General features: G+C 37.6%; 1 protein-coding gene and 1 long non-coding RNA gene across 4 annotated transcripts in view; one reads left to right on the top strand and one right to left on the bottom strand.

The window, feature by feature from the left end:
- Window positions 1-10784, top strand: part of LOC127625622 (prickle-like protein 2) — a 118259-nt gene extending 107475 nt beyond the window's left edge. For all 3 annotated transcript variants that reach the window (XM_052100908.1, XM_052100910.1, XM_052100909.1), the window contains 6 exons: window positions 1292-1405; window positions 1536-1673; window positions 4949-5152; window positions 6635-6821; window positions 7784-8638; window positions 9168-10784. In XM_052100908.1, coding sequence (XP_051956868.1) covers window positions 1292-1405; window positions 1536-1673; window positions 4949-5152; window positions 6635-6821; window positions 7784-8638; window positions 9168-10057 — 2388 coding nt within the window. In that variant the 3' untranslated portion in view covers window positions 10058-10784. The remainder of the gene's footprint in view (window positions 1-1291; window positions 1406-1535; window positions 1674-4948; window positions 5153-6634; window positions 6822-7783; window positions 8639-9167) is intronic.
- Window positions 10785-24343: 13559 nt separating this feature from the next.
- Window positions 24344-26870, bottom strand: LOC127625632 (uncharacterized). The gene is made up of 3 exons (XR_007968324.1): window positions 26718-26870; window positions 25621-25715; window positions 24344-24373 (listed from the first exon to the last, which is right to left on the bottom strand). It is a non-coding gene; the product is annotated as an uncharacterized LOC127625632 (long non-coding RNA).
- Window positions 26871-27751: the final 881 nt, after the last annotated feature.

Here is a 27751-nt window from a genome sequence, read left to right as displayed (position 1 = left end):
AAGTTTCAAACTCCTAAAACACCGTTTATGTCATGACACAACCAAAGCGAGATGCTCTATAAGCATTCGTCTGATGCATGTGTACATTGGTGTTACCTTAGAAAAGCATTTATAATTAATCTGTCTTGGACAGAAAATATCAATTAATTTCATACATTTAATAGCCCTCTTAAAAGTGTTCAATAATTAAACATCTACAGCAATATGATGAAATGTTTGCCATTTATGTTCTTTGCAGAAAAATAAAGTATTTCCTTGGCTGTTTTTGAATGGCTATCAATTTAGAAGGATTAGTTTTGGCCACACAATGGTGTAGTTGTTGCATCTACCAGCAGAGGCTAACTGCAAATGCAATCAGCCAAAACTTGCATCAAAATTACACACCTTTACGGTGAACAATGGTGCTTGCATGGATTTTATTTCATTGGCTGTAACAATTTGTGTCTCAATAGCTATTCAGCATTGTTTATAGGATCTCTATTTATTCCTTGCTGTTTATATGGTATGTAGACAGAGGCTGATGGGCCCCCGCCCTATATCAGATTAAGCCATTAGCCCATCAAATACGTTTGGCTGGGTGTTCGGAGGCTCCAGGACCATATTATGACTCTTGCTAAGCTTGCCTGTTTGCTTCCTAAATACTTAAGCCACTATTTTGCCAAAATACAGTAATTATAGGATTTAGACTTAGGTTTTCATTTTTTCCCCAATGATGACATGAAAGGTGTGTTGTAATTACGTTTTATAATGTTGATAAGACAACGATCTCATTTTATTGTTAATTAAGTTGGGATGAGCTCTGGACATACATCACATTATCTTGAGATAAAGGATCACCGTATTCCATTAACTCTGCATTGGTCATCCATAAATCACCTATGGGGGGTGTGTGTGTGTGTGTGTGTGTGTGTGTGCACATGTGTGAATGGCAAGGACATTGGGGGAAATAGGGGGAAGGGGGTTAACAACAACAGGGTTATAGAAATTCCACCCCTGTGTTTGTGACATTGTCACCAAAGTGCCAAAATCATTCTAGTGAAGATCATTCTTCATCTCACATTAGTGGGTATGATTTTATATATATGTTTCAAAATTACTATTCATTTCTTTGAGTACCACTTTTTAAATGAGGAAAAAAATACTGAGTGCACCTTAAGTCGGAGTTTAAATAAGCAGCTTTTTAGAGAATCATTGCACCAAAATAAAAGATATTTATTTATTTTTACCGCCACTGCTTTATATGTATATATTGGTATATTCGTAGATGTAATGTTCTCCAATGTAATTTCAGGTGCATCAGTATTATAGTTCTTTGCCAGAGGATAAGGTACCATACGTGAACAGTCCTGGGGAGAAACGTCGCATCAAACAGCTTCTGCATCAACTGCCCCCACATGACAACGAGGTAAGATCACCATGGTGTCTTGCTTGAAAAGGTCACCATTCAAAGAATGAAAACAACATAGTTTTGTGTTTGTCATCATTTTACATTGTGTATGTTTGAGACACCATTGACACAAGGTATTGCTGTGCAGGTACGATACTGTAACGGTTTGGATGATGAGGAAAAGAGGGAGCTGAAGCTCTTCAGTAACCAAAGAAAGAGAGAAAACCTGGGCCGTGGTAATGTCAGGCCCTTTCCTGTGACTATGACTGGAGCAATCTGTGAACAGGTGTGTGTGCAGTTGTTCATATGTGTGTGTGGATTGGCTTAAGTGAAATTGCTCTGAATGGTGGTTAGTTTCTTTTTCTTTTCCTGGGACTGAATGTGAAAATAAAAAAAATATTGAATAGTGATACAGAACAGTGAAGTATTTGAAGGATTAAAACATTTTGAAATCCATTTACCTCTAATGGGTTGTAAAGCTTTCTCTTTAGATGTTCTTTGCATTGTGTGTGTGTGTGTGTGTGTGTGTTAGCCCACCTGTGATGTTGTGTGTGTGTGTGTTAGCCCACCTGGGATGTCGTGAAAGTGAATTAGAGCCTAAGCTAGATATGCATGTGTGTGACCACCTGCCTTGATTCTCTCTATCCTTCTCAGCTCTCAGGAACAGATGTCACAATGACATAGTTTGGCTTTTTTAGCATGTTTTACATTTATCCTCAGCTTTGCCACAGTCTCTAGTGCTGTCTAAAACCCAAAGTACACTTCGGTCAGATGTGAACGCTAGATGTCTGTGTTCAGGATGCGTGATGTTAATTTTGTCACCAGCAGAGTGCTCGAGCACAATGCATTTGGCATGATTTTTCTAATGGCGCGGTCACAATTAACTTTGCATGGCGAAATTCCGAAGGCAAAGAAGGCATGGGTAGACGTTGAACTCTTGTGAAACCATCAAAAAACGAATGGCCAAGCAGCTGGGAGAGTTAAATTAAAAAGAACCTCAGAAGCACTGCCCACACAGAGGTCACTGCCAAACCAAAAGCAGCTTCCTATTTGTCAATGTGGTAAATTCACCGGTTCAAGTTCACCAAATTTTAACTCCATGTGAAATCACGATGGGAAATTCCTATTAAGATGACTATTTCGCCCATGGAATTTCGTCAGGCAAATGTGACCTTAACCGCGCATACTCCGAACGCACAGTATCTGCATGCACCTGGAATTATTTGTACTAATTAGTGGGTCCATAAGGTGGCATCACTTACATTTGAGTCCTTACTGTCACGAAAAAGCGCAAGAAGAACGTGTAATCGCCAGTAAACAAAAGAAGAGGAATGTGTAAACAAAAACCGTGAACGTGCACATCAAGAACGTGTGTGTCAGGAGATATCTGCATCTATATAACTTGATTCTGAAGGAATATAAAGACCTCTCTATGGGTCTAAACTCTTGAAGATCAGTAGTCCAGTCTCTCATAGCAGCAATAGCACACATGCATCAACCGCCTGTGTATGCGAGCACAGTTAAATGAAGTATTCTTTGAAAGGCTAGTGTTCAACTGTATGCAGACGCCAAGTGTTTGCGTCAAAACCAAAGTATGCTTTGGGCTTGAAGGATGCAGTCTTTTCTATAAAATGGTAACCGACTGAATGGTCTCGAAAGTAACTGACACAGAAGTGTGTTTTTGTGGGTAGGTGCACACATCTGTCTATCCCATTAAACATTTGCTCACTCTACGCATGGCATCTGATATTGGAAAATGCTGAGCAGAATCTTTAATGAAGAAACCAGAACTGCGATCAGCTAATATCAGCTATGCATTTCTGTTCTCAAAGAGAGATCGAGTTGCGACTTGTCCGTTAAAGAAATAAACTGCGAGAGGCTATGCGTTACAGGGGTTTTACAATGCAAAATGTGTTTTTTTTTTATACCTGTGGTATAATCACTGTAACATACATATCGGTTTATTGCTTTTGTAAAATAAACCACTCTTTCAAAAAATAATATATGGTTCATTACATTAAAAGTGAGTTCCTAAGCAACGTAGCAACTTGTGCTTAAATATACACTCACCTAAAGGATTATTAGGAACACATGTTCAATTTCTCATTAATGCAATTATCTAATCAACCAATCACATGGCAGTTGCTTCAATGCATTTAGGGGTGTGGTCCTGGTCAAGACAATCTCCTGAACTCCAAACTGAATGTCAGAATGGGAAAGAAAGGTGATTTAAGCAATTTTAAGCGTGGCATGGTTTGTTGCTGCCAGACGGGCCAGTCTGAGTATTTCAAAATCTGCTCAGTTACTGGGATTTTCACGCACAACCATTTCTAGGGTTTACAAAGAATTGTGTGAAAAGGGAAAAACATCCAGTATGCGGCAGTCCTGTGGGCGAAAATGCCTTGTTGATGCTAGAGGTCAGAGGAGAATGGGCCGACTGTTTCAAGCTGATAGAAGAGCAACTTTGCCTGAAATAACCACTCGTTACAACCGAGGTATGCAGCAAAGCATTTGTGAAGCCACAACACGCACAACCTTGAGGCGGAAGGGCTACAACAGCAGAAGACCCCAACGGGTACCACTCATCTCCACTACAAATAGGAAAAAGAGGCTACAATTTGCAAGAGCTCACCAAAATTGGTGAAGACTGGAAAAATGTTGCCTGGTCTGATGAGTCTCGATTTCTGTTGAGACATTCAGATGGTAGAGTCAGAATTTGGTGTAAACAGAATGAGAACATGGATCCATCATGCCTTGTTACCACTGTGCAGGCTGGTGGTGGTGGTGTAATGGTGTGGGGGATTTTTTCTTGGCACACTTTAGGCCCCTTAGTGCCAATTGGGCATAGTTTAAATGCCACGGCCTACCTGAGCATTGTTTCTGACCATGTCCATCCCTTTATGGCCACCATGTACCCATCCTCTGATGGCTACTTCCAGCAGGATAATGCACCATGTCACAAAGCTCGAATCATTTCAAATTGGTTTCTTGAACATGACAATGAGTTCACTGTACTAAAATGGCCCCCACAGTCACCAGATCTCAACCCAATAGAGCATCTTTGGGATGTGGTGGAACGGGAGCTTTGTGCCCTGGATGTGCATCCCACAAATCTCCATCAACTGCAAGATGCTATCCTATCAATATGGGCCAACATTTCTAAAGAATGCTTTCAGCACCTTGTTGAATCAATGCCACGTAGAATTAAGGCAGTTCTGAAGGCGAAAGGGGGTCAAACACAGTATTAGTATGGTGTTCCTAATAATCCTTTAGATGAGTGTATAATGTGCTGTCAGAGGAGTGCGTTTAGTCATATTATAGTGGCTTCAAAGGTGTCTCAGTCATTCAGAATTTAGAATCAAAACTATTTTCCTGTCGCTGTACATACTCAAGGTTGTTCAGAATGGATCTCGGGCAGAGCTTATTGATTTAATCTTTCACCCTGCTGCTAAATGACCTATGTATGTCACTGAGACTCTGTGCTTATACTGCTCTCTCTAACTCTTTCTTACCCATTAATATTCTCCATCCATTTCTCTTTCTTTCTTTTTTTTTTTTAAGTGTGGAGGACAGATAAATGGAGGTGACATTGCTGTCTTTGCATCACGAGCGGGTCATGGGGTGTGCTGGCACCCACAGTGCTTTGTGTGTAGCATGTGTGACGAGCTGCTGGTGGATCTTATCTACTTCTACCAGGATGGGAAGATCTACTGTGGCCGCCACCATGCTGAGAGACTCAAACCCCGTTGCTCAGCCTGTGATGAGGTAAGACTTCTAAAAACCCTGCTGTTATTGGACATAAACCTCTTGGCATTAGTAAATGTCTTATTAGTATGCTCCAATAAACCATCAGCCCCCAATGAAACTCTACATATGTGTAATATAGGCCTTCTAGGTGTTCCTGTCTGGTGTAAGGTTGCAGATATCAAATGGAGGAACAGTCTGATATGTATTTAAGGTGAAGTGTGTAAATACTATGCCATCAGCATCACCAGGCAGACTTGTAAAAAAAATGTATTGTCCCGCCCCAAACTCATACCATTGGTTCAGCCGATGTTGCTATGTTGGGATGCTCAAAACAAACAGAGCAATATTTAAAAAGCCACAGTGTTTACACTTTTTGGGTAAGCTATCAATCTATCATTGGCTTACTTATGATTGCCTCTGTGTGTTAAACTGGGACATGAGAGAAAGGTATTTAAACATTGAAAGCATCATATCACCTTATGTACAGAAGAAAAATTTAAATGGTTAAAATGCTAATAATTTGTGAGGAGTCTCACATGTTGTGTAGTTCTAGATGGCACAACATGAGCCTTGAGTTTCTCTTGTTCACATTTCATGTCAAGACAGCTGAATACATTGCACAATTACCATGGTTACAGAACTTCATCTTTGTACTGAATTACTGCTGTGCTGCAGATTACGGAGTCTGTTGCCTCAGCGGAGCCAGTAGATTTTGTCCCGTCACTTTCAGCTAGAGCTGCATTTAACAACTATTTTATTAATCCGTTAAAATTGCTATCTGTTCTATTAATCATTTTAATTTGATATTCCATCTTGCATAATGTTCAAAATTAAGTCAATATAATGTTTTCTATACATTGTATGCAAAACTGGTTTAAAATACTTTATAAAGTTTGCAATATAATGTGATTAAAAGAAATGTTGTGTTTGAAATCAGCGAACAGTTTGAAGGTGCACTCAGTATTCTTATGGCCTTACACTGAAAGCTAGGGGCATGTTTGCAGCATTCTACAGACGCAAATGTTTTTAGTTACCGATTGCATTGTAGAAATTCACTATTCACAGTAAATCAGGATTAATTGAATCCCTGAGTGAAAGTGTCCAATAACAGGGCAATGACTGAGATTTAGCCAGTATTATTAGACTGGCCTTGTGATCCTAGCATTGATCATTAACAGCCTGCGATCAGTCATATAGTGTGCATGCCAAAACGACAGAATACAAAATGCTGTTTGTCACTGGGCACTGATTGTCCAGTAGTGTGTGCTTTGCCTTAAATAATCAAATTTACCAAATAGTTGTTATCAGTAAATCTGGGTGTTTTTTTTTTTTTTATTTTCACCATATAAATGCATTTCACCACATTAGAATGATATCAATGATGGTGGTTGTCCATGACTAATTGATCAATTTGTTTCATTATTATCAATAGTTTTCTGCCACTGCAGAAAAACTTCTCCTGTCTCACGCTCTTTCTGTTGCTCTGTTTTTGTCTCTTAGATTATTTTTGCAGATGAGTGCACAGAAGCGGAGGGCAGACACTGGCATATGAAACACTTCTGCTGTTTTGAGTGTGAAACGGTTCTGGGCGGCCAGCGTTACATCATGAAAGAGGGCCGTCCATACTGTTGCACCTGCTTTGAGTCTCTGTACGCAGAATACTGTGACTCCTGTGGAGAACACATTGGTAAGAACCCATCAGTCAGATTCAGTGCCTCCCTGCCTTGCATTTACTCAATCCCTTTTGGAAATAAATCATCTCCTGGTCTCCAAACCTGGTCAAGCTGAGTTGTATTGGCTAGATATAGAGGGGTTTGGTCTGTTTGGGCCAGCAAACTATATTAGGTTGGTTTTTTTTTAAGCAGGGATGCTAGTCTACTTATCCCAGAAGGGTAACAATTCCTCATCTTTGCTCCTGCAGAAATTGCACTGCTGCAACTGCCAAGGGACAACTGACCTGCCTTTTGTTAATAACAGATATTAGTAAAATATATTAAGCAATAATACAAAACATTTCCTAAGAGCCGCAACAAGTTTATTGAGTTTAGCCATAGAATTTGGCTTTCACTTTGAGCCGAGTTTTGGCAGCTTGTTTCATAGAAATTCAAATCTTGAATTTCTTTCCACACAGGACCACAGAAAGTAATTTTGTGAAACTGATTATAAACAGGAACCATTAGTGAAGGTTTTGAAAACAGATGTTGTCCATTAGGGCCTTTTTAAAAGAGCTGTGATTCAGATATAATGTATTTCTGCAGTATGTGGCATGCTGTATAATCAGTTTTCTGTAAACAAGTCTACACCTCATGGGAAGGAGGCAATTTTACTCTATCTTTGTTCCGTGTATGTTCACTCACATTAATCCTGCAATAAAGTTAAAGTTGCTCATGGAAAGTATTGTAATTTACAAACTCTTCACCATTGTATAATATATCCATTAGTGTGGATTGTAAACTCTTCACAGAATACAAAAACATTAAGTGCTATGTAATCTTTTTTTAACACTTTTAACACCATGCCTAAAAGATTACTCTCTTGTGCTTTTGCTGTAAAGCAATGTGTTACACGGGAAAGTATTGCACTCATAAACCAAAGAATGTACATATGACCTGTGTGTAATACAAGTCCTCTGATTGTGTTTTATTCCAGGTATTGACCAAGGCCAGATGACATATGACGGCCAACACTGGCATGCCACCGAAGCCTGTTTTAGCTGTGCCCGCTGTAAGAAGTCTCTGCTCGGCCGCCCCTTTCTACCTAAGCAGGGTCAGATCTTCTGCTCTCGGGTGTGTAGCATCGGTGATGACCAAAACAGCTCTGATTTATCAGATTCTGCTTTCCAGAGCGCTCGTTCCCATGAGGCTCGGCACAGCAGCTCCAAATCCAACAAGAGCACCAATAACAGTGGTTCTGGAGTGGAAAGGGGCCAGGGGAGGAATGGTTCTGCAGGGTGTTACTCTGCTGACGTTGACCCACTTTCCCTTCAAATGGATTTGCTTAGTCTTTCCAGTCAAACGACCAGTCTGACTCGAGAACCTCCATCCTGGAAGACACATTCAGAGAGGTATGGGTATCCGAGCCATAATGAACTCTCTTCAAACCCTCTTCATTTACTCAGTCAATGCAACATCCGGACTTCTTATCCTTCAAATCTATCCCCTGGTCACCCATCAGATCCCTGGCCTAAGGAATCGAGGAGACCTCCCATTTCTGCTCTAAAAGGACAGTCTTTGAATGAGAACTGGTTCCAGCCGGGACCAGAGGACTATTACCCACCGAAAATGAGGACACAGGCTAGCTTTAATGAAGTTCCACAGAACAGCTTCATGGATAAGCGGTCCATAAGCTTGCATGTATTTCAGAGGGAGAAAGATAAGGAAGTTGGGCCACAGATGGGCCGCAGCAGAAACCCCATCAGTGCACTTAGCTTTAGTGAGCAGCTCACACCATTGGAGCAAACTCCACATGGCTCAATGGTATCATTGGCTCTGTCTAATGCTACAGGTACTTTGCATTCTTTTTATTTTAGAAACTAGAGGTCGACTGATAGTGGATTTTGCTGATATGAAAACTAAGCTGGTGGAAATGGCCAATAAACCGATTTTTATGTCACCTATTATAAAAAGAATTTGCAACTACTTAATCGATTTAGCAGATAACCGATTGTTCAGAAAAGCAACTATTGTGCCAATATGTCTGTATTTGTTGTTTCTGGGGGATTAAGCAGTGAAAATGTTGAAGCCCCATGAGATCAAAAGATTTGTGGCTGTGACGTAAATTAAAGGCTAATGGTTATTTAAAAAATAGAGATGAACCCATCAATGTACCTCAACCAAATTTCCTGTTTCAATAGGATATAAAACAAGACCGGAAAGAATACTGGGGTCTTTACATGGTCTTTAACAGATCATCATTTAATATTGTTTTACAGTTCTATTTATCCAGCTCTTTAATATATTGCCGACTTATTTTATGGTCTGGTAATGATGTAATAGAACATTACAGCTACCTTTCATGTGTTTCTTGTCTGCAGGCACCTCTGCAGATGACGGCAGTAAACGGCAGGAGCACTTGTCTCGCTTCTCAATGCCAGATTTGAGCAAAGATTCTGGCATGAATGTGTCTGAAAAGAGTAATATGGGCACACTTAACTCTTCTGTACAGTTCCACAGCTCAGAATCTCTCCACAGCCTGAACTCCGCACAGCCCTACCAGGAGCTCGAGGCCCCGGTGCAAGTCAAATTCCCTGGGCAATACCCCTGTGAACTTCCTGGAATTAATGCTTTGCCACCTGGATTTGCCTACCAGGAGGAGGATCAAGCAAGCTTGGTGAGCAATGCCAACAATGCTCGGCTACCACCCATGAGCGAACGGAATCGCCACCGCTGTGTCGACCAGGAAGAGCCCCGCCGAAGACACCACCATCGCCGCTCTCACCGTTCCAGACGTTCACGTTCAGAAAATGCACTTAACCTTGCTGCTGAGCACCGTCCAGCCCGAAAGCATTCTCAGATTCATGTTCGTGAGGATTACGACCAGTTTCCTCCTCCTCGTGGGCCACGGGACACACACTGTGGTGGGAGTGGTAGGTTGAGGCAGCAGCCTTTCAGACCTTGCCCTCGGACAACCTCTGACCTGACGCTTCAAAACCCCGCCCCACACCGACATCAAAGCCTTTATTCGTGGAACCGGTGCGATTATGATGACGATTGGTGCTCAACATGTTCCTCATCTTCTGAGTCAGAGGATGAAGGTTATTTTCTGGGTGAGCCCATTCCCAGACCGGTACAGCTGAGGTATATGACCAGCGAAGATTTACTACGCAAATACTCTTCAGGACCGGGCGCGTCTAATCAGTTTGGGAGCCGTGGACAATTACACGCACGCAAACGTAGGAAAAGCAAAAACTGCATTATCTCCTAAAAGTTACGCCTACTGCACCCTGCACAGTCTTGCACAACAAGATTTCATTTGTCCCTAGACCTTAGTCAGGGTAGATGCCATTTCTGTCAAATTAAAGGTGCACTATATTAAATGTTTTTTTCATTACTTAACTTTTAAACTAGTAGAATCGTATTTTTACAAAAGTTCAAAATCATGTACATTAGAGGTCGACCTGACCAAAAGTGGATTTTGCCGATACCAATAATTAAGTTTGTGGAAAAGACGGATAACTGATTAATCGGACGATAGTTTTTAAAACCGATTTATAGAATGTTAAAAAAAAACCTTTATTAGCCTTTCCTTAATACGATGGGCACAGAGTCTACAAGAGTCCGTGCGTGCGTGCGTGCACGCACATTCTTTATTATAATTTTTTTTCAAATTTAGAATAATAGTAAAGTCATCAAAACAATGGAATAACATAAATGGAACTATGGGAATTATGTTGTGACTAAAAAAATCCAAAATAATTTGAAACTGTTTTTAATATTTTAGCATCTTCAAAGTGTTCACCAAGTGTACTCTTGACATTTTCTCAACCAACGTCTTGAGGTATCACCCTGGGATGATTTTTAAACTGTATTGAAGGAGTTCCCATCTATGTTGGGCTGCTTTTCTTTATTATTTGGTACAAGTCATCAATTTCAAAAAACTTTAATAAAATTTTTGTTTTATAATGAAATAAATGAATATGGTGGCACAATTATATTTTTGTCTACAAAACTCATTTCAAGCATTTGCGCATACACCTTCAGATCAAAAGATTATTAAGATCATGAGAATGTATATACACAGTACTGTGCTTTGTGGGGGACATGACATCAGTTGCAGGGCTCCCTGTTCTTTTGTTCAAATCTTTTCTATTTGCAAAAGTAATGTTTGGGAGTCTAACATGTATATTTCCTATTGACACACTAAAGCTGAAGGTATAAATAATATAAATAACTATCTTAAGACAAATGCTTTTGTTAAACATCTTATGTGCTTACTGACTTTGCCACAGTATTGTGTGTATGTATGTATGTATATATATATATATATATATATATATATATATATATATATATATATATATATATATATATATATATATATTTCACCAGGTGATGTTTATTATTATTATTCAAAACATATGAATTTTAGATGCCATGTATGTGCTGTCAGGGCATGTTTCCATCATAGTCAAATATTTTTCATGCCCTTGCTGTTATTTAAAACACCTGATTTATCTAATCAAAATAACCGAATTTGCATTGAAGAAACAAATCTGAATCAGTATTGTTTGTCAATGATAGTATTTATTTAATCTCTAGAGGCCGCTGTCATACTGTAGAACCAAGTTGTTCTAACTGTATAATCCTCCAGTGCCGGCCATAGAGGAACAGGGAGAAAGAAAAGAAAAAAAACGATATATCAGTCTACCGCTAATGTACATTTACATGATATGAAGACACTGCTCAGAGAAAAGGCTGCTTTATTCTACATATGGTGCTAGGTGCACATTCATGAGCCCTAACATGTTAAGATCATGTGACCAGCTAAATATAGCTTTTGTCTGAGTAAACCCCTGTAATCGGATGCTTTCACTTGTAGAATATATTAATTAATGGCTGACTGCAAATAGTGCATCTATAGAATGGCATTGGTAAATGATTTTCTGTTTTTGCATTTTGCTGCATCTACACTACTAGATGACAGTGCAAAATGAACAAAGTTTACTGAGTGCACAGTTAAATATGCCATATACCCTGACTAAGGTCCATTGCAAATAACTGTTGAAAGGTTTTTCAGTGTTGTGAGACTTCCAGTGAATAATGCACAGTAATTTAATTCCACACCTCAAATGCATTGCATACGCTTGTTTTCCCATTTGATGTTTTCAAATTCACCTTTTCTTTGCAGCACTGTTGCCACACTTGTTACAGCTAATGTGCAATTGTTCGTGATGTAAAACATTCAGGCACAGTGCCTTTTTTTCTGAAAAGTTCTGAAAGTTTACTACTTTGGTCTGAACAGCCCATTTTAGTCAGTAATGTGATGTGTGTGTATATACGCAATCGAATGAAGAAAATTCACTAAGTTAAGGATGTAATATAAATTCTGTAAATGACGTATGACATATTTTTATATTTGGTATTAATAGAATCATTTATGTACTAATCATAATGTAGAGATCATAGTAATGGCATGCACATTAATTTGCTGATTTTTCTCCTGTATTGGAAATTAAAAAAAGTCTTTATGTGAGAAATTTGATTGACTGCTCTTGGTTCGTCATCAGAGCATTCGGTGATCTCTGACAAGACACAAACATGTTCAGCATCTGCTCAATGCCAAATGTCTGGTTTTGGTTTTACTGATACAAAAAAGCGCATAAAGACAGCATAAAAGTAATCCAATGGACTTCAGTGGTTTAATCCATGGCTTCAGAAGCGATATGATAGATGTGGGTCCACAAAGGAGGAAACCCCATTTGGGTTAAGAATTAAATAAGTTTGACTAAATGACAGAATTTTAATTTGTGGGCTGGGTTATTCTTAGTTACAGGGTTCCCATGGTCATGGAAGACCTGGAAATGTCAGGGAATCAAAAAAATGGAGACTAATATAAGGCCTTGTGGAAATTCATGGCAATTTCTATATTAATAAAATAAAATCTAGTTCTGCTCTAAAATACTTGTATAGAGTCAAACTTGTTTCGCAAGCCATAGTGATGTCAGAGATGAGCAAATCCTTTGAGTTGGTTCTTTTCAGTGAATTGGTCAAGCTGGGTCACAGACTGTTTGAAAGATTTATCAAATCGGTCTGAATCTGAAATTCAAGTAATTAACATTTTAAAAAAAATCTGTATCTAGTAATCATGAGTGGGCAGGTCATGGAAATCCATTGGTCAAAACGTGTCAGAAGTTAAGAACATTGAAAAACCTTTGTGTCATTATCAATTTCACACAAGCTATAAGGAAATTTAAAGGAAATGCCTATGTATATCTGGACTGTGTATCCGTACATTCCAGTTCATAATGGCAAAGTGGAGCAGAAACATACAGCTATCATATTACACCTAGAACTCGAATGCTACTTTAACTGCTCACTAATACATTTGTGGTTTTCATACATGTATAAGCCATTACCACACTCCCATGTGCTCAAAGTCTGAAAACTTTATCTGAACGGTAGACTTGTTTAAAAGTGGCAAAGTACTAATGCCCCTGACAGACCCGAAACATTAGAGGATTTGCGCTACCGTCTGAGGAATGTGTGTCCTCATATGTACTTGGTGGTCAGAAGAGTCATGGAGCAAGAGCTTGAGTTGGCAGAGTTATTGTAGGACCAGCTGCATAAACATGTGATCTACATTAGAGCTTTGGCCAGGTGACTGGGAGGAATTATTCCTGTATTTCTATCCCTCTTTATCTATCTCCTCGTCGGTTTTCTCTCCTTTACCTCAGATCATGACAACTTTGCAGACTTTTTCAGCAGAAGGAGGGTTGCCTATTGATACAAAATGAATAAAATAAATGCTTATTTATTCTTTCTTAGAACTTGTGAAAGAAGGCCAGCACAAAAAGCCAAAAGTTAATACTTTCATAGACTGTCTACATAGTTGATTTCAACAGTGCAGTGAATGTGCAGAGAAAGAACCGTTTATTTCTCATTGCTAACTTCTGCTCTGTTGACCAAGACATATTGCCTCTTCAGCACTTAAAGCACATTTCTGTTTGCTGGTCATTTAGTCACACTTTTCCAAGTGTGTATTTTTCTGGATCTAGCGGAAAGAGCTACTTCTACAGTGTATTTTGAAAGTAAAGCAAAATGACTTGAAAATGCCACAGACTGCATGATTCAGTGTTGCAAAACGCAATAATAGCTCCTAGGGGACCACTGAGGTCTGAAACTGTAGACAAAGCAAAACCATGAAATTGTGAGACAATTCAAGTGTGACTTATGACAATTCTGAATCTTGTCTTTGCTGTTAAGGACAGTGGCTCATGTCTGCTTTTCCCTGAAGATTTTGGATAATTTGCTAAATGAAAATATGTGCAATGACATATGGCCACCAATCAACCAATCTTCCTGCATTCCTTTTGGCTGAATGAGATTATGTGGCAGAGTTAAGCATAGAGAACTGTGGCTCAGATAAGCACAAGCTCACAAAAATGCTACTGTCTGTGCTTATTTAGCAAATTTTAGGTGACAAAGTTGTGACTTTGTTCTCTTATGAGTTATTTTACCAAATATATAAATTGTCATTTACGAACCCTTGTGTTTTTCAAACTAGGTCCGGGTGGTATGGCTGACAATAAAACACAAAGTAATCTCTTCAGTAATCAAAATACTTTTTGAATGTAACTATTCTATTCTAGTTACCAATCATTTAAATGATCTAATAAATATATATATATATTATACACACATACACAGGGTTTGGGAGAAAATAATTTAAATCATTGGTAATTAGAATACAGTTACATTCAAAAAGTATTTTGATACTGAAGAGATTACTTTGTGTTTTATTGTCATTTGTTTCATTTATTATTTAGTCCTTTCAGATAGAAAACATTTATACATATACATTATGTGATCCAATGTGCATTTGAACAGCAGTAAAACACTTTCGTGATGTGACATTCATACCAGCAGACAGAGAAGTTTGAAGCAGATGAAATAGAAATCATTTACCTGGGGTAGCAGGATGCACCATGGGAAGAAGGCAGGCAGTGTGATGCTCTGGACAATGTTCTTCTGGGAAACCTTGGGTCCTGGCCTTTGTGTTGATGTGACTTTGACACGTACCACGTACCCCTTCATGGCAACAGTATTCTCTGATGGCAGTGACCTATTTCAGCAGGACAATGCGCCCTGCCATACTGCAAAATTTTTCAGGAATGGTTTAACGAACATGACCAAGAGTTTTAAGGTGTTGAATTGGCCAACATTTCCCCAGATCTCAGTCCGATTGAGTATCTATGGGATGTGGTGGATCAACAAGTCTGATCCATGGAGGCCCCCCTTAGCAACTTACAGGATTGAAAGGTAACTGTTGCTAACGTCTTGGTGCCAGATACCACAGGACACCTTCAGATGTCTTGTGGAGTCCATGCCTCAGGGGGGACCTACACGATATTAGGCAGGTGGTTTTAATGGTGTGTGTGTGTGTTTGTAATACAGATGACCTTAGCCAAATACATTTAAACTCAGTTTTTCACAATTCCTGACATTTAATCGTAGGAAACATTCCCTGTCTTAGGTCAGTTAGGATCACTACTTTATTTTAAGAATGTGAAATATCAGAATAGTGGAGAGAATGTTTTATTTCTTTTATCACATTCCCAGTGGGTCAGAAGTTTACATTCACTTGGTTAGTATTTGGTAGCATTGCCTTTAAATTGTTTAACTTGGGTCACACATTTTGGGTAGCCATCCACAAACTTCTCACAATAAGTTGCTGGAAATTTGGCCCATTCCTCCAGACAGAACTGGTGTGACTGAGTCAGGTTTTTAGACCTCCTTGCTCATACATGCTTTTTCAGTTCTGCCCAAAAATTTTCTTTCGGATTGAGGTAAGGGCTTTGTGATGCCCACTCCAATACCTTGGCTTTGTTGTCCTTAAATCATTTTGCCACAACTTTGGAGGTATGCTTTGGGTCTTTTCACACCAAACCACGTTCATCTCTAGGAGACAGAATGGTGGTACCTTCAGGCATTTGGAAATTGCTCCCAAGGATGAACCAGACTTGTGGAGGTCCACACATTTTTGTTCTGAGGTCTCGGCTGATTTCTTTAGCTTTTCCCATGATGTCAGGCGAAGAGGCACTGAGTTTGAAGGCAGGCCTTAAAATACATCCACAGGTACATCTCCAATTCAGTACACATCCTTTCAGAATCTAATTGTCTTAAGGCTTGACATCGTTTCCTGTAATTTTACAAGCTGCTTGAAGGCACAGTTAACTTGTAAACTGACCCACTGGAATTGTGATATAGTCAATTAAAAGTGAAACAATCTGTCTGTAAACAATTGTTGGAAAAATGACTTGTGACATGCACAAAGTAGATGCCCTAAACGACTTTAGTTGTCCTAAAAAACTATAGTTTGCTAATATTAAATCTGGGGAGTGGTTATAAAATTGGTTTTAATGACTTCAACTTAAGTGTATGTAAGCTTCTGACTTCAACTGTTCTGAAATTGCATTAAGTGTTTCTTTTTATTAGAGGAAATTCAACCAAACATCCACTGTAGCCAAGTATATTTAAAATGTTTAATGCAAGAAATAAAAATCAAATGTGTTAATCTGCAGCGCTTTGCTTTCACAATACACGTGGGATACCCTGAGAGCGCTTAAAAGAGCGTATCATGATTCCCACATACGCACACAGTACAGCGTGTCACCTGTACTCACAGACCATGTATTTATTGAATTATTTTGCTGTTTAATAATCTTATATGACAATACTAAGATGTTGATGTTATTTTATAATTTTGCAGCCCTGAAAGATTGAGAAATGAGTCTAACAATGCACTCTTTAGAAAATGGAGTGGCCAAAAAAAGGAACCTTCTATCATTGTGATAGTCACAAAATTGCTTATGGCCAGCAAAATCATCGCAATATTATTGCGAATATTCAATACATCGCCCCGCCCTATTCCAAACCCATGTGATTTACTTACATGGAACACAAAAGGAGATTTTAAAAAGAAAGGTTTTGGAACCGCATGAAGGTGAGTAAATTATGACCTTTTTTGTGAACTTTCCTTTTAATACTAACTTACACCTACAGAAAGATGGGCTGTTTCTTCATTTGTAAGATGAGTCATGACATCTTCCACAAATAACAATATTTTTAAATATTTACTTCAGTATTTAAATAATTGATAAATTACTGATTTGCGTGCGTGCGTGCGTGTGTGCGCTTATCCATCTATTGTGGGGGCGATGTCAGTTCAGCAATATGTGGTTTAACTATATGCTTTTAGTGCATTTATGTCAGAGGTAACTGATGTATAAATCACTTGCAATGATGAGTGACATAAACATTGCATTCATTATTTGTTGACTTCAGAGAGCCAACTGCTGTTATTCCAATCTTTCATCTAGAGCTACTATGACGCTAATTTACTGTATCTAAGGAGCTTTGAAGATTTGCATTATGTTTGATTTAAATTGTAACTGTCTATTTACATTTTTTAAACACTCAAAATACTTTTTTTTTGAAAGTCGTCCAGAATCAAATTGAAATATTCAAGGTTGAGCACAAAAATAAAAAAATTAAAGGCAAAAAGCATCAAACAACTTAAACTTTAAGCTGGTCTCCACACATTTAAAATGTATGTCCCACTCCGGCTGGGACAATTATATGTAATTTGTTATCTTAATGGGAAAAAAAGTGTATGAATATCTATTTTAAACATTTCAAACCTGATTGTTTGCTTTATAACTTTTCTTACTGTTTTGTCAAGTACCATTTGGTTTCCCTGTGTGTAACTAACATGATGTAATATAGAACACAAGGGTCATGGACAGGTCATCAAATTATTCCACACAGTCTGCATGTAGATGATTTGTTGACTGGAGTCATGTCACTTCTATATCTTGAGGTGCACAGAGACTCTTTCAAGTGGTAAGAGCCACAATTTGATGCTTATGCAAAAAAGTACACTGAAACACTGCTAACAGCGATTAGCCTAAAATACCCAGATTAAGTAGCTCGCAAATGTTTTACAATGCTTCAGTGTTAGTAGACAACATAGCTACATCCCATGCTGCTCAAGATGTGTGCCTAGAGTGAACACTCCCTAAAACTGGCCCTCATCATGTGTGTTCAATTAGGTAGAGGGAGGCTGACCAAAGATCGTTTTTTAGAGATTTCTCCTGTAGTGGTTGGGTTTGGTTTGCGGAATGGCTGGTCGCAGATCAGAGGGTATTATCTATTTCCTTCTATAAAGTTTAAAATTAATTATTTATTCAGACAGTAAGAGAATAAGTGAAGCTCATTTCGATCTGCATAATTTCCATTTTATGCACTGAAGACATCATTCCCCATGTCACTTGCTGGATGACACTCAATTGCTAAATATACTGTATGTGGCACCAAACCCCTTGAAGGTATTGTCATTTCAGTCAAAATTCTTTAATTATGCCACAAATCCAAGAGCGTTCATGCATGTAGCACATTTAAAATAATGGCAATTTATCTATACTTCTTTTTATTTCCAGAAACAATGATCCATAACAACACAGTATTATCTACACTCACTTAGCACTTTATTAGGAACACTTTGGTCCTAATAAAGTCACGATTTGGTCTTATGCGGTTGTAGCCCATCTGCCTCAAATTTCGACGTGTTGTGCATTCTGAGATGCTATTCTGCTTAATACAATTGTACAGAGTGGTTATCTGAGATACCATAGCCATTCTGTCAGCTCAGTTCTGCATTTAACACACTCATCAACAAGGCGTTTCCATACGCAGAACTGCCACTCACTGAATATTTTTAGTTTTTGGCACCATTCTGAGTAAACTCTAGAGACTGCTGTCCATGAAAATCCCAGGAGATCAGCAGTTCCAGAAATACTGGAACTAACCTTTGTGGCGCCAATAATCATCCCATAGACAAAATCACTGAGATCACATTTTCCCGCATTCTGATGGTTGATGTGAACATTAACTAAAGCTCCTGACCCGCATCTGCATGGTTTTGTGCATTGCACTGCTGCCACACGATTGGCTGATTAGATAATCACAAGAATAAGTGGTCAGTGAGTGTATATACAGTATGCAATGAATCCAATTCAATCCATTCTGGTCTGTTTGTTTCCATTCAGAAATATCCATACAGCAACCTGTTGAAAACACTCAAATCCATTACAATGAATGGCTTGTGTCTAAATTGTGATGCCTACACAGTTAAATGAAGCAATTGAGAGATCATAACCCTCAGATCAGGAGGTCTCAAGACTATTTTTCATTCATTGATAATTTCTCACTCTCACACTGGAGATAATCCAGCAGTGCCAAAAGGCCCCATGTTTTCCAGCTGTTGCCCCAGTCGCTGTGCATTAATGACCTTGCTGAAGAATGCCCATCTGTGCATTTACACACATACAGACATATCATGCCTACTAACAATCAATCATAGCATGTTTGCTTGTTCTTTCCAGACCCTTTTACGGTACAGAATAGACCATCCATATGCAGTGGGGAGCAAAAGTGAATATCCTCTATTTTGCACTTCTGCAATTGAATACAAATATTTGTATTACAAAATATTTTCTCAGCATAACAATTTGAGTTAAAGGTTGAACAAACTACATGAATTTTTGTCATTAAATATGCTTTACTGACAGCATGCAATTAAGCTAAGTCTCCATAAATAATTCAAACCTGATGATTGCAGCATAATTTGAGAATGTTCTAAGAAGTCGTTTGTGTGCACCTTTGTCACTGTTTTTGCACCACACTGTAAACCCCAACTTAATTGCGTCTTACTAAACCCTTCTTCATTCAGATTAGTATTTTGCCACTCCAGCTTTCTGCAATTCAATGCTCTTGATGTGGCACATATAAATCATTTTGAAGTGGGAGTTTTAAAAGGTGCATGAGGGCATAGAGCATTAGTGTATTGTGAGTTCAGACTTCATGTCATGAAGGACATTAATTTTGTGCATTGCCCTTGCAATGTCAAAGTACATCTACTTGCACACTCACATTCATTCACAAGACTAATGACCAGTTTCAGTCATGCAATTGACAGGACGCCAACTGAACATTAATAACGAGCTGCAGGAATGTTAATGAAGCAAATTATATTACGGTTGTCTGACCGTCTCCTAACAGTCCATTCCATTGTTCCATTTGCCTTTGTGGACTTGCAGTGATATGACTAGAGAACAAATTACCCCATGCTTCTCAGTGCCAAATGCTGTGTCAGTATGCAGGTCAGCCATTATTAGTCTGTTCAGCCCTTATTGCATTTTACGCTTGCAAAATAATCCACCCAAGGACATCTAGAATGAATTAAATCAATATACTCACCAATCTGTTTGAAATATCTATTGTATAACCAAGAGGACTTCTGTCACATTATAGTTAACCTAAATTTATGGTGGTAGTTAATAAGATGCATGTTTGTGTGTTTTTATGAGATTTGACAGTGGCATTGTGATTGAGAAATGACTACTAAGTGGTTTTCATATTAACTTTTGGGCTAATAAATAGTCTTTGTTAGTAGTAGGTCTTAAAGAACACACTACGTTCAAAAAAGTTAATGTTGTACATCCATTTTATCCAAATACTACTTAAGCAAACAAAAAACACAAGCAGATTCCCAGCCCAATGGACAACCCTAAGAACAGCACACAGCTGAGATCTGATGAAATATATAGTGGAGTGGCCTATATTTCAACCTACACGTATGCTCTCCACTAGAAAAACTAGAAGTAGATTTTCCGATAAATTTGTCAAAATCAAAATATAGTTCAAAGATGTTGATGACAGTTCACAAATCCCTGAGAATCAATACATTTTATAATATATAATGCCATCCCAGATGTGTATGACTTTCTTCTACTGAACACAAATAAAGATTTTAGAAGAATATCTCAGCTCTTTAGGTCCATACAATGCAAGTAAAAGGATTCCAATATTTTGAAGCTCTAAAAGGACATGAAGGCAACATTAAAGTAATCCATTCAACTCCAGTGGTTTAATCCATATCTTCATAAGTGATATGATAAGTGTGGATGAGAAACATAAAAATCGAAGTCCTGTTTTACTATCAATCTCCACTTTTACTTTCACTTTTAAATTCTTCTTTTTTGTTTTTGGCGATTTGAATTCTTCATGCACATACTTAAATATTTATCTGTTTCTCACAGACACCTATCATATCTATTCTGAAGACATGGATTTAACCACTCGAGTCTTATGAATTACTTTTATGCATTTTGGAGCTTAAAAATTTGGAACCCACTTTGCTTTGTGAGTACCTACAGAGCTGAAATATTCTTCTAAAAATCTTAATTTGTGCTGTGCAGAAGAAAGAATGTAATACACATCTGGGAAGGCATGAGAGTGCATAAATTATGAGAGAATTTTCATTTTTTGGTGAACTATCCCTTTAAATATCTTTCACTCCAATACATTTAAACAAAAACATGTGTCAGGTACTTTAACGTTTGACATAAAAGTGGAAGATTATCTTGTTATACATATTTAATTACAAATTCTGCTCTCTTTGGTTGTAATTAAAAGCTGATCGCATTGCAGAGTGTGGTGTACTGCAGCTCTAGGGTGAATAAACAGCTCCACCCATTGGCCGATTGAAAATACTGTTCTATAATTTCAAAAATACAACATTTAGCCAAATATCCATGAATTGTTTTCAACTGGCTGTAGCTAGTAAGCATAGGATGTGCATTTTAAAATATCTAATTTAATTTACCAATGAGCATAACTGACTGAGATCCAGCTCTTTTCCTGCTTGGTGTTGGACTCCACTGCTGCATGTCTCTGAGTGATGATGACTAAACGCAGCCGGTGCTAGCCAGACATCACTTCAGTCTATTATGATGGACTTTAGGGGATGAACTGATGCCAACTCCAATTATAAGACATGGGATACTTCATATGCCACTGCCTGAACCATGGTTTTAGGATAGACCTCACCTAAAATTACCAGCTGGTTGAACTGTGATGAACCTCACTGATCTCTGCATGCATCACCTTGGTCTAATGATTGACTACACTCTCTTAAAATAGAATACATAGACTATGAATTAATTGCCAACAAACGCCTTCATCAGCTAACTAACAAAGGACAATGCATCTAAGTGAATTTCAAAGACATTAGTCATTAATCTTACAGTTCTTACAAAAATCTTTGAATACGTAAACACTGACCTTTAACACTTAGTTTAATAATTATAAACCATGTAAATAACTAATATTAGCATTATATTCATGCTCTTTAGCCAGAGGGGAACTGGCACCTACACCGAGCCTAATTTCTCCCAAAGTTATTTTTTTCCATTAACAAGCATCTTATTGAGTGTTGTATTCTTTGCCACAGTCGCCTTCGGCTTGTTCACTGGGGTTCTAAATACAATTATTATTTAATTGTTTATTTTTTTATACATGATTAACAATAATGTATAATCAAACTACACAATGATGACTTCAAGACTTTATAGATATTACAGTTTCATTGTCTGATAATGCATGATGTTCTGTAAATCTGCGTTGAAATAGTGTGTGTTGTGAAATGCGCTATACAAAATAAAAATGAGTTGACTTGACTTTGTACATATAAACTTTTATTCCAGCCTGTGCCTACATTGCTAACCAAAAATGGGTCATTCCCATTAGGGAATATGCTATGCACATAAAGCTGTTCCTCCATACACAGAGTGTGTAGGGAATGTCCATAATCACTGATATAGTTGGTAAAATTAATCATACAGTTAATCCTGTGAAACAGCCGAGTTGTGATAAAGCATTTAGTTATTGCCATAGCGATGTCAATCATTTTTCATCTATTAAGTGCACACAGTATGTATTAAACTGCTAATGAGGCTGGGAAGCCCCATACTGCCTGTGAGGCACTGATAAGAAATGCATTCCCTGAGCAGAACATTAAAGGAGTTCCACAGACCCAAAGACACTGCACAATAATGGGTAGGCTGATTCAGTAGGGGTTAACCCCACTTACTGGAAATTATTTGTGCTTTGATAAAAACAGAATGGGCAGAGCCATGTAGAGATTATAATGGTTGTTTGCTGAGCTAGAAAATATGTAACAAATAAGTTATTCAAGATACAAGCAAGAATAATGACAGACATTGCATAATTTATTCATTTAGACAGTGCTTTCTCAGAAATATTTTTTTTTAACAAGAGTTGACAATAAGCACTACAATTTATGAAGCCCAAAATCTCTTCTCATTTAATAATATAGGTCCAACGTAATAAATATTTAATGTCCGTTTGATACATTTATTTAGCTTATTACTATGTAATAAGCAGGATCATGCAGTTAGCCAGTTATTATCACAGCATAACCACCTCCAAGATGGTACAAGATATCTCCTGTTGACTGTACATTATTCCTTACATAAAGATTGGCTAAGCAGTCTTTAATGTTTTTAATGAAATAGTTCCTTGCCAGTTTACATCCACCCACTTTGATGTACCAAGGTCCTGAACTTTCAGCTTTGTCTCTAAGAATGTGACATCTTCTTTGGTGGATCCACATGCTCTGATGTTCTTAAAGTCTCTGGAAATCTCAAGGGGAGTTTTGCCTTTCGTTTCGGGAAGGATGAAGAACACAGAGCAAAGCTATTAGACAAATGCAGGAGAAGAGAACAAAGCTAAGAGACTTCAGAGCAGCCTGTTGGAACAGGAGAAATGTGGCCTTTTGTTTCAATGAGGCCCTGAGATCTGTAGTAGGCTGCTTATTAGGAGCACCTTAAAGGTGCACAGAAAGCCTGGGATTATACATTGTTCGAAAACCAGATTTTAAGTCACATATTAACGAAGCATTCTCTGGTCTTAGCAGACAAGATGAAATATAGGAGAAAGAAACTCAGATATCACAATAGTCCAAATCACAGGCTTTATAATGACTCCAAAAGCCCCATATATGTATTATTTATGCCTACACATTGCTTTATATTTAAAAGTACACATTTGAAACAGTTTAGTTATCTATGCACAACAGATTCCAGGTCTGAATACCAATAGCAAAAAAAAAAAAAATGTATATATATATATATATATATATATATATATATATATATGTGCTATTGGTATAATGATGGGCTTACTGTAAGGAAGGGAAAGATGAATCTAAGCATGGCGAACCCTAACCAGCGCAGGATCCCAGTAAACGCAAATGCAGCTAGATGATTGGATGAAGATCTCATTTGTAAGTGATGGGGCTACTCTAGTTATTTACTATATTTAATTATGAATTATATTTCTAAAAGTTATTTACACTGGCTAATTAGCATTTAATCAATGTTATGCAATGCATATTAACAGCTTACCTGGGCCTCCCCCATAGAAAATGGCAAATAGGAAAAATAGGACAACTGTGCTGTGTGGAATCACAAAACTATAGTCCTGAAAATAAAACGGAGATAAAATGACAAAGGTCTGTTCTGTGATTGCTTTTTGCTGTGAAATGATGGAGACTCACCTTGAGGTGCAACGTGACAGTGATTAATGCCATGATGGCTGACATGCTCCCAAAACCTCTCCACAACAATGTCCTCCTCCCGACACTATCAATGAACAGGCCCTAAATACACAAACAAAAATACTGTTTAAAAATAGTATGTGCATTTTTAGCTTTAGGAGAGAGAGAGGAGATTATTTATGAGGTTACTCTCTGTAATGCCATTCACAGCTCCATGATTAATGATCCCAACCTAATTTTACATATGCGTTTTAAAAAAAAATATTCAATACAAGTTAAGCTCAATTGGCAGCACTTGTGGCATTATGTTGAATAACACACTCACAAAAAGAATTGACTCATTCCTCCTTTTCTTAAAAAAAAAAAGCAAAAATCAAGGTTACATTGTGGCATTGGATGGGGCCAATATTTGGAGGGTTTAAAGGTAGAAATGTAAAGCTTATAATTTCATAAAAGTACTTACATTTATTCTTCTGTTAAAACTTGTCTATTATTTGTGCTGTAAAGTCATTTAAATCAGCATTTTTACAGTAAATTTCTTGTTTTAGGGTTTTAGGGTTTACAGCATTACATTGTCATGGCAACTAAGTTTTAAAATTGTATATAACTTTGCACAGAAAAGGTAAGTAAGTGATTTTATCACACTAAAATCATGTTAACACGCCTATTGTTTACATCTTTTGGCTATACTTTTGAAATAGTGAGTATTTTAACACCAATGGATTGGCCCCATTCACTTTCATTGTAAGTTACGGGACGATGTAAAAGGAAGGACGAATCAAAATAGATTTTTGTGGTAATCAACAGTATGTCACGAATGCTTTCAATCGCAAAATAAACCCAGACAGGATGATCAGGTCACCGGCGTGAAGTGAAGGGCATTTATTTGCGTTGAAATTAAGTATTTACTGTAGGTGAGAAGAAAACAGCTGAACAGCTCAATTCCACCTCTGGTTTGCATCAGAGTACTGTTGATGTTTATTTGGTAAATAACGACTGTCTGAGTGCTCAATATTCAGCTTATAACAAGACTACTTGCCAAATAAATACATAAATGAACATGAAACGTGAGTTGAAATTATTTTACTAGCTTACTTGTAGAGATCGCATTGATCCGAGAGGTATGAAAATGACTCGCTAGATCCGGATGAACAGTCTGATATATCTTAATCCCCGGATGTGTAATTGTTATCACTGATCTATATACTGTATATACATGTCAGTGGTTGTCAATCAGAAAAGTCAGACCACTAGATGGTGCCATTGACCAATCAGAATCGAGTATTTTAGAAACATGTGTAATAAAGGAAAACTAATAGATCTTCCTTCCTACAACTTCTGGAACTTACACAGGTTATGGAGGTGAGAACCTCTGATGCTAATTCCAATGCCAATAGTGACATCACGGACCTTCTCGACCGGAATACCAGCCTTCAAAAAGCTGCTGAAAGAAAAGACACTGATCTGTGAATGAGAAGCAAGAGGGTTTAAAGATCACAAAATTATCACAATGCATGTCTTGTATTAAAAACAAAACAGCAACAACAACAAAAAATCAGTTGTTGACAGCACAATGACATATTTGACAAGTATTTGTTCTAGAAATAAAATATAATAGTGATAAAAATGTAATGGCACATTTGCATTAGACAGTTCAATTCTAATGTATAGATGCTCAGTACAAAGCCTAAAAACGGTTATGTGACATTTTTCATTGTAAAAATACTTCTATCACAACTTCATGTGGATAGACAACTCCACACTCACTGAGCATTTAATAAGGAACACTATGGTCCTATTAAAGTATCAAATGTGTTCTTCTGCTGTTGTAGCCCATTCGCCTCAAGGTTCGAGTTATTGTAGCCTTTCTGTCCGCTGCAACCAGTCTAGCCATTCTCCGTTGACCTCTCTCATAAACATCATGCCTCGGTAAGTTTTTCTCAGCATTCTGACATCTCTGTTGTGCGTGAAAATCCCAGGAGATCAGCATTTACAGAAATAGTCAAACCGGCCCGTCTGGCACCAACAATCACGCCAAGGTGAAAATCACTGAGATCAAATTTTTCCCTATTCTGATGGTTGATGTGAACATTAACTGAAGCTCCTGACCCATATCTGTAAGATTTTATGCACTGCTGCCACTTGAATGAGTGATTAGATCATTGCATGGATGATTGTTTGTGCCAGACAGGTTGGTTTAAGTATTTCTATAACTGCTGATCTCCTGGGATTTTCATGCACTGCAGTCTCTAGAATTTACTCAGAATGGTTCCAAAAACAAAAAACATCCAGTGAAGTGTCAGTTCTGTGGACGGAAATGCCTTGTTGATGAGAGTGAGATCAGCCGAGAATGGCCAGACTGGTTCAAACTGATAAAGTCTACGGTAACTCAGATAACCGCTATGTACAATTGTCGTATGGATTACTTTTATGCTGACTTCATCACCTTTTTGTAGCTTTTGGAGTTCTAGTCACCATTCACTTGCCTGGTATGGAGATACAGAGCTGAGCTTTTCTTCAACAAATCTTCGATTTTGTTCTGAAGAAGAAAAACAATCTGGGATGGCATGAGGGTGAGTGAATGAAATTAATATCTCTTAATCCCCCCCAAACAGCAATAAAAACAACCACAGTACTTTCCATAAACCTGTTTGTCACTATGAACTGCAAAATATTCCTGAACCATGAGATCATTGTGTGCAGTGTTTAAAGTCTGATTTTGATTTTCCATGTGTGGGGTAAAAGCCTCCCTTTCCACTTTTTTTTTTATTATTATTAATTATCAATCAAAACAACCTTCTGTTATTATTTCTTTTCACACAAATTATGTTTCCCCATCAATATTCAATAAAATAAAATACATTTTTCAATCTTACTACACTTCGTTAATAGAGAAAAAGCTAATTTTCCTTAAGGTGTGCCTTTAGCCCCATTGTACCCTAAATAATTCAGTAATTTATCCATCTTTGCCACTATCATTATTTTGTTTACATGCTGCATGTTGTTGATTCTGAAAAAAATAATAAATAAATAAATAAAAAATATAGTTTGATATTCTACATACAGATAGGTTTTCAAAGGTCTTGTGTTCAAAAATATAATTAATATAAAAAAGTTTGTCAGCTTTGTAATAAACTGGCATTTAAAAGAATTCTAAGGTGTTATATGTCGATGTAGGTTTTTATATGTTATGATTAAGGTAATTGTAAATAATATGGTATTTATATTTAGTCTTATGAATCGAAACTAGATTGTATGTAGGTATGAGTGTGTGTTTGTGTATTTATGTACATATATAAAATGTATATATTGTTTACTGTGACGATTGAAATGTGTTGTTGTTGTTGTAATGTAATTTTTTAGAATGGAACCCAGGAAGACTAGCTGATGGCACAGACTTTCAGCTAATGGGATCCTAAAAATAAACAAATAAACAAATAATTATGTAAAATGTTCCTACCAGTTCCTAACACTCTTATG

The sequence above is a fragment of the Xyrauchen texanus genome, chromosome 32 (genome assembly GCF_025860055.1).
Source record: "Xyrauchen texanus isolate HMW12.3.18 chromosome 32, RBS_HiC_50CHRs, whole genome shotgun sequence".
In the NCBI taxonomy this organism is placed as follows: Eukaryota; Metazoa; Chordata; class Actinopteri; order Cypriniformes; family Catostomidae; genus Xyrauchen; species Xyrauchen texanus.
The sequence above is the reverse complement of the archived record's forward strand: the minus strand, read 5'-3'. Positions and strand labels throughout refer to the sequence as shown.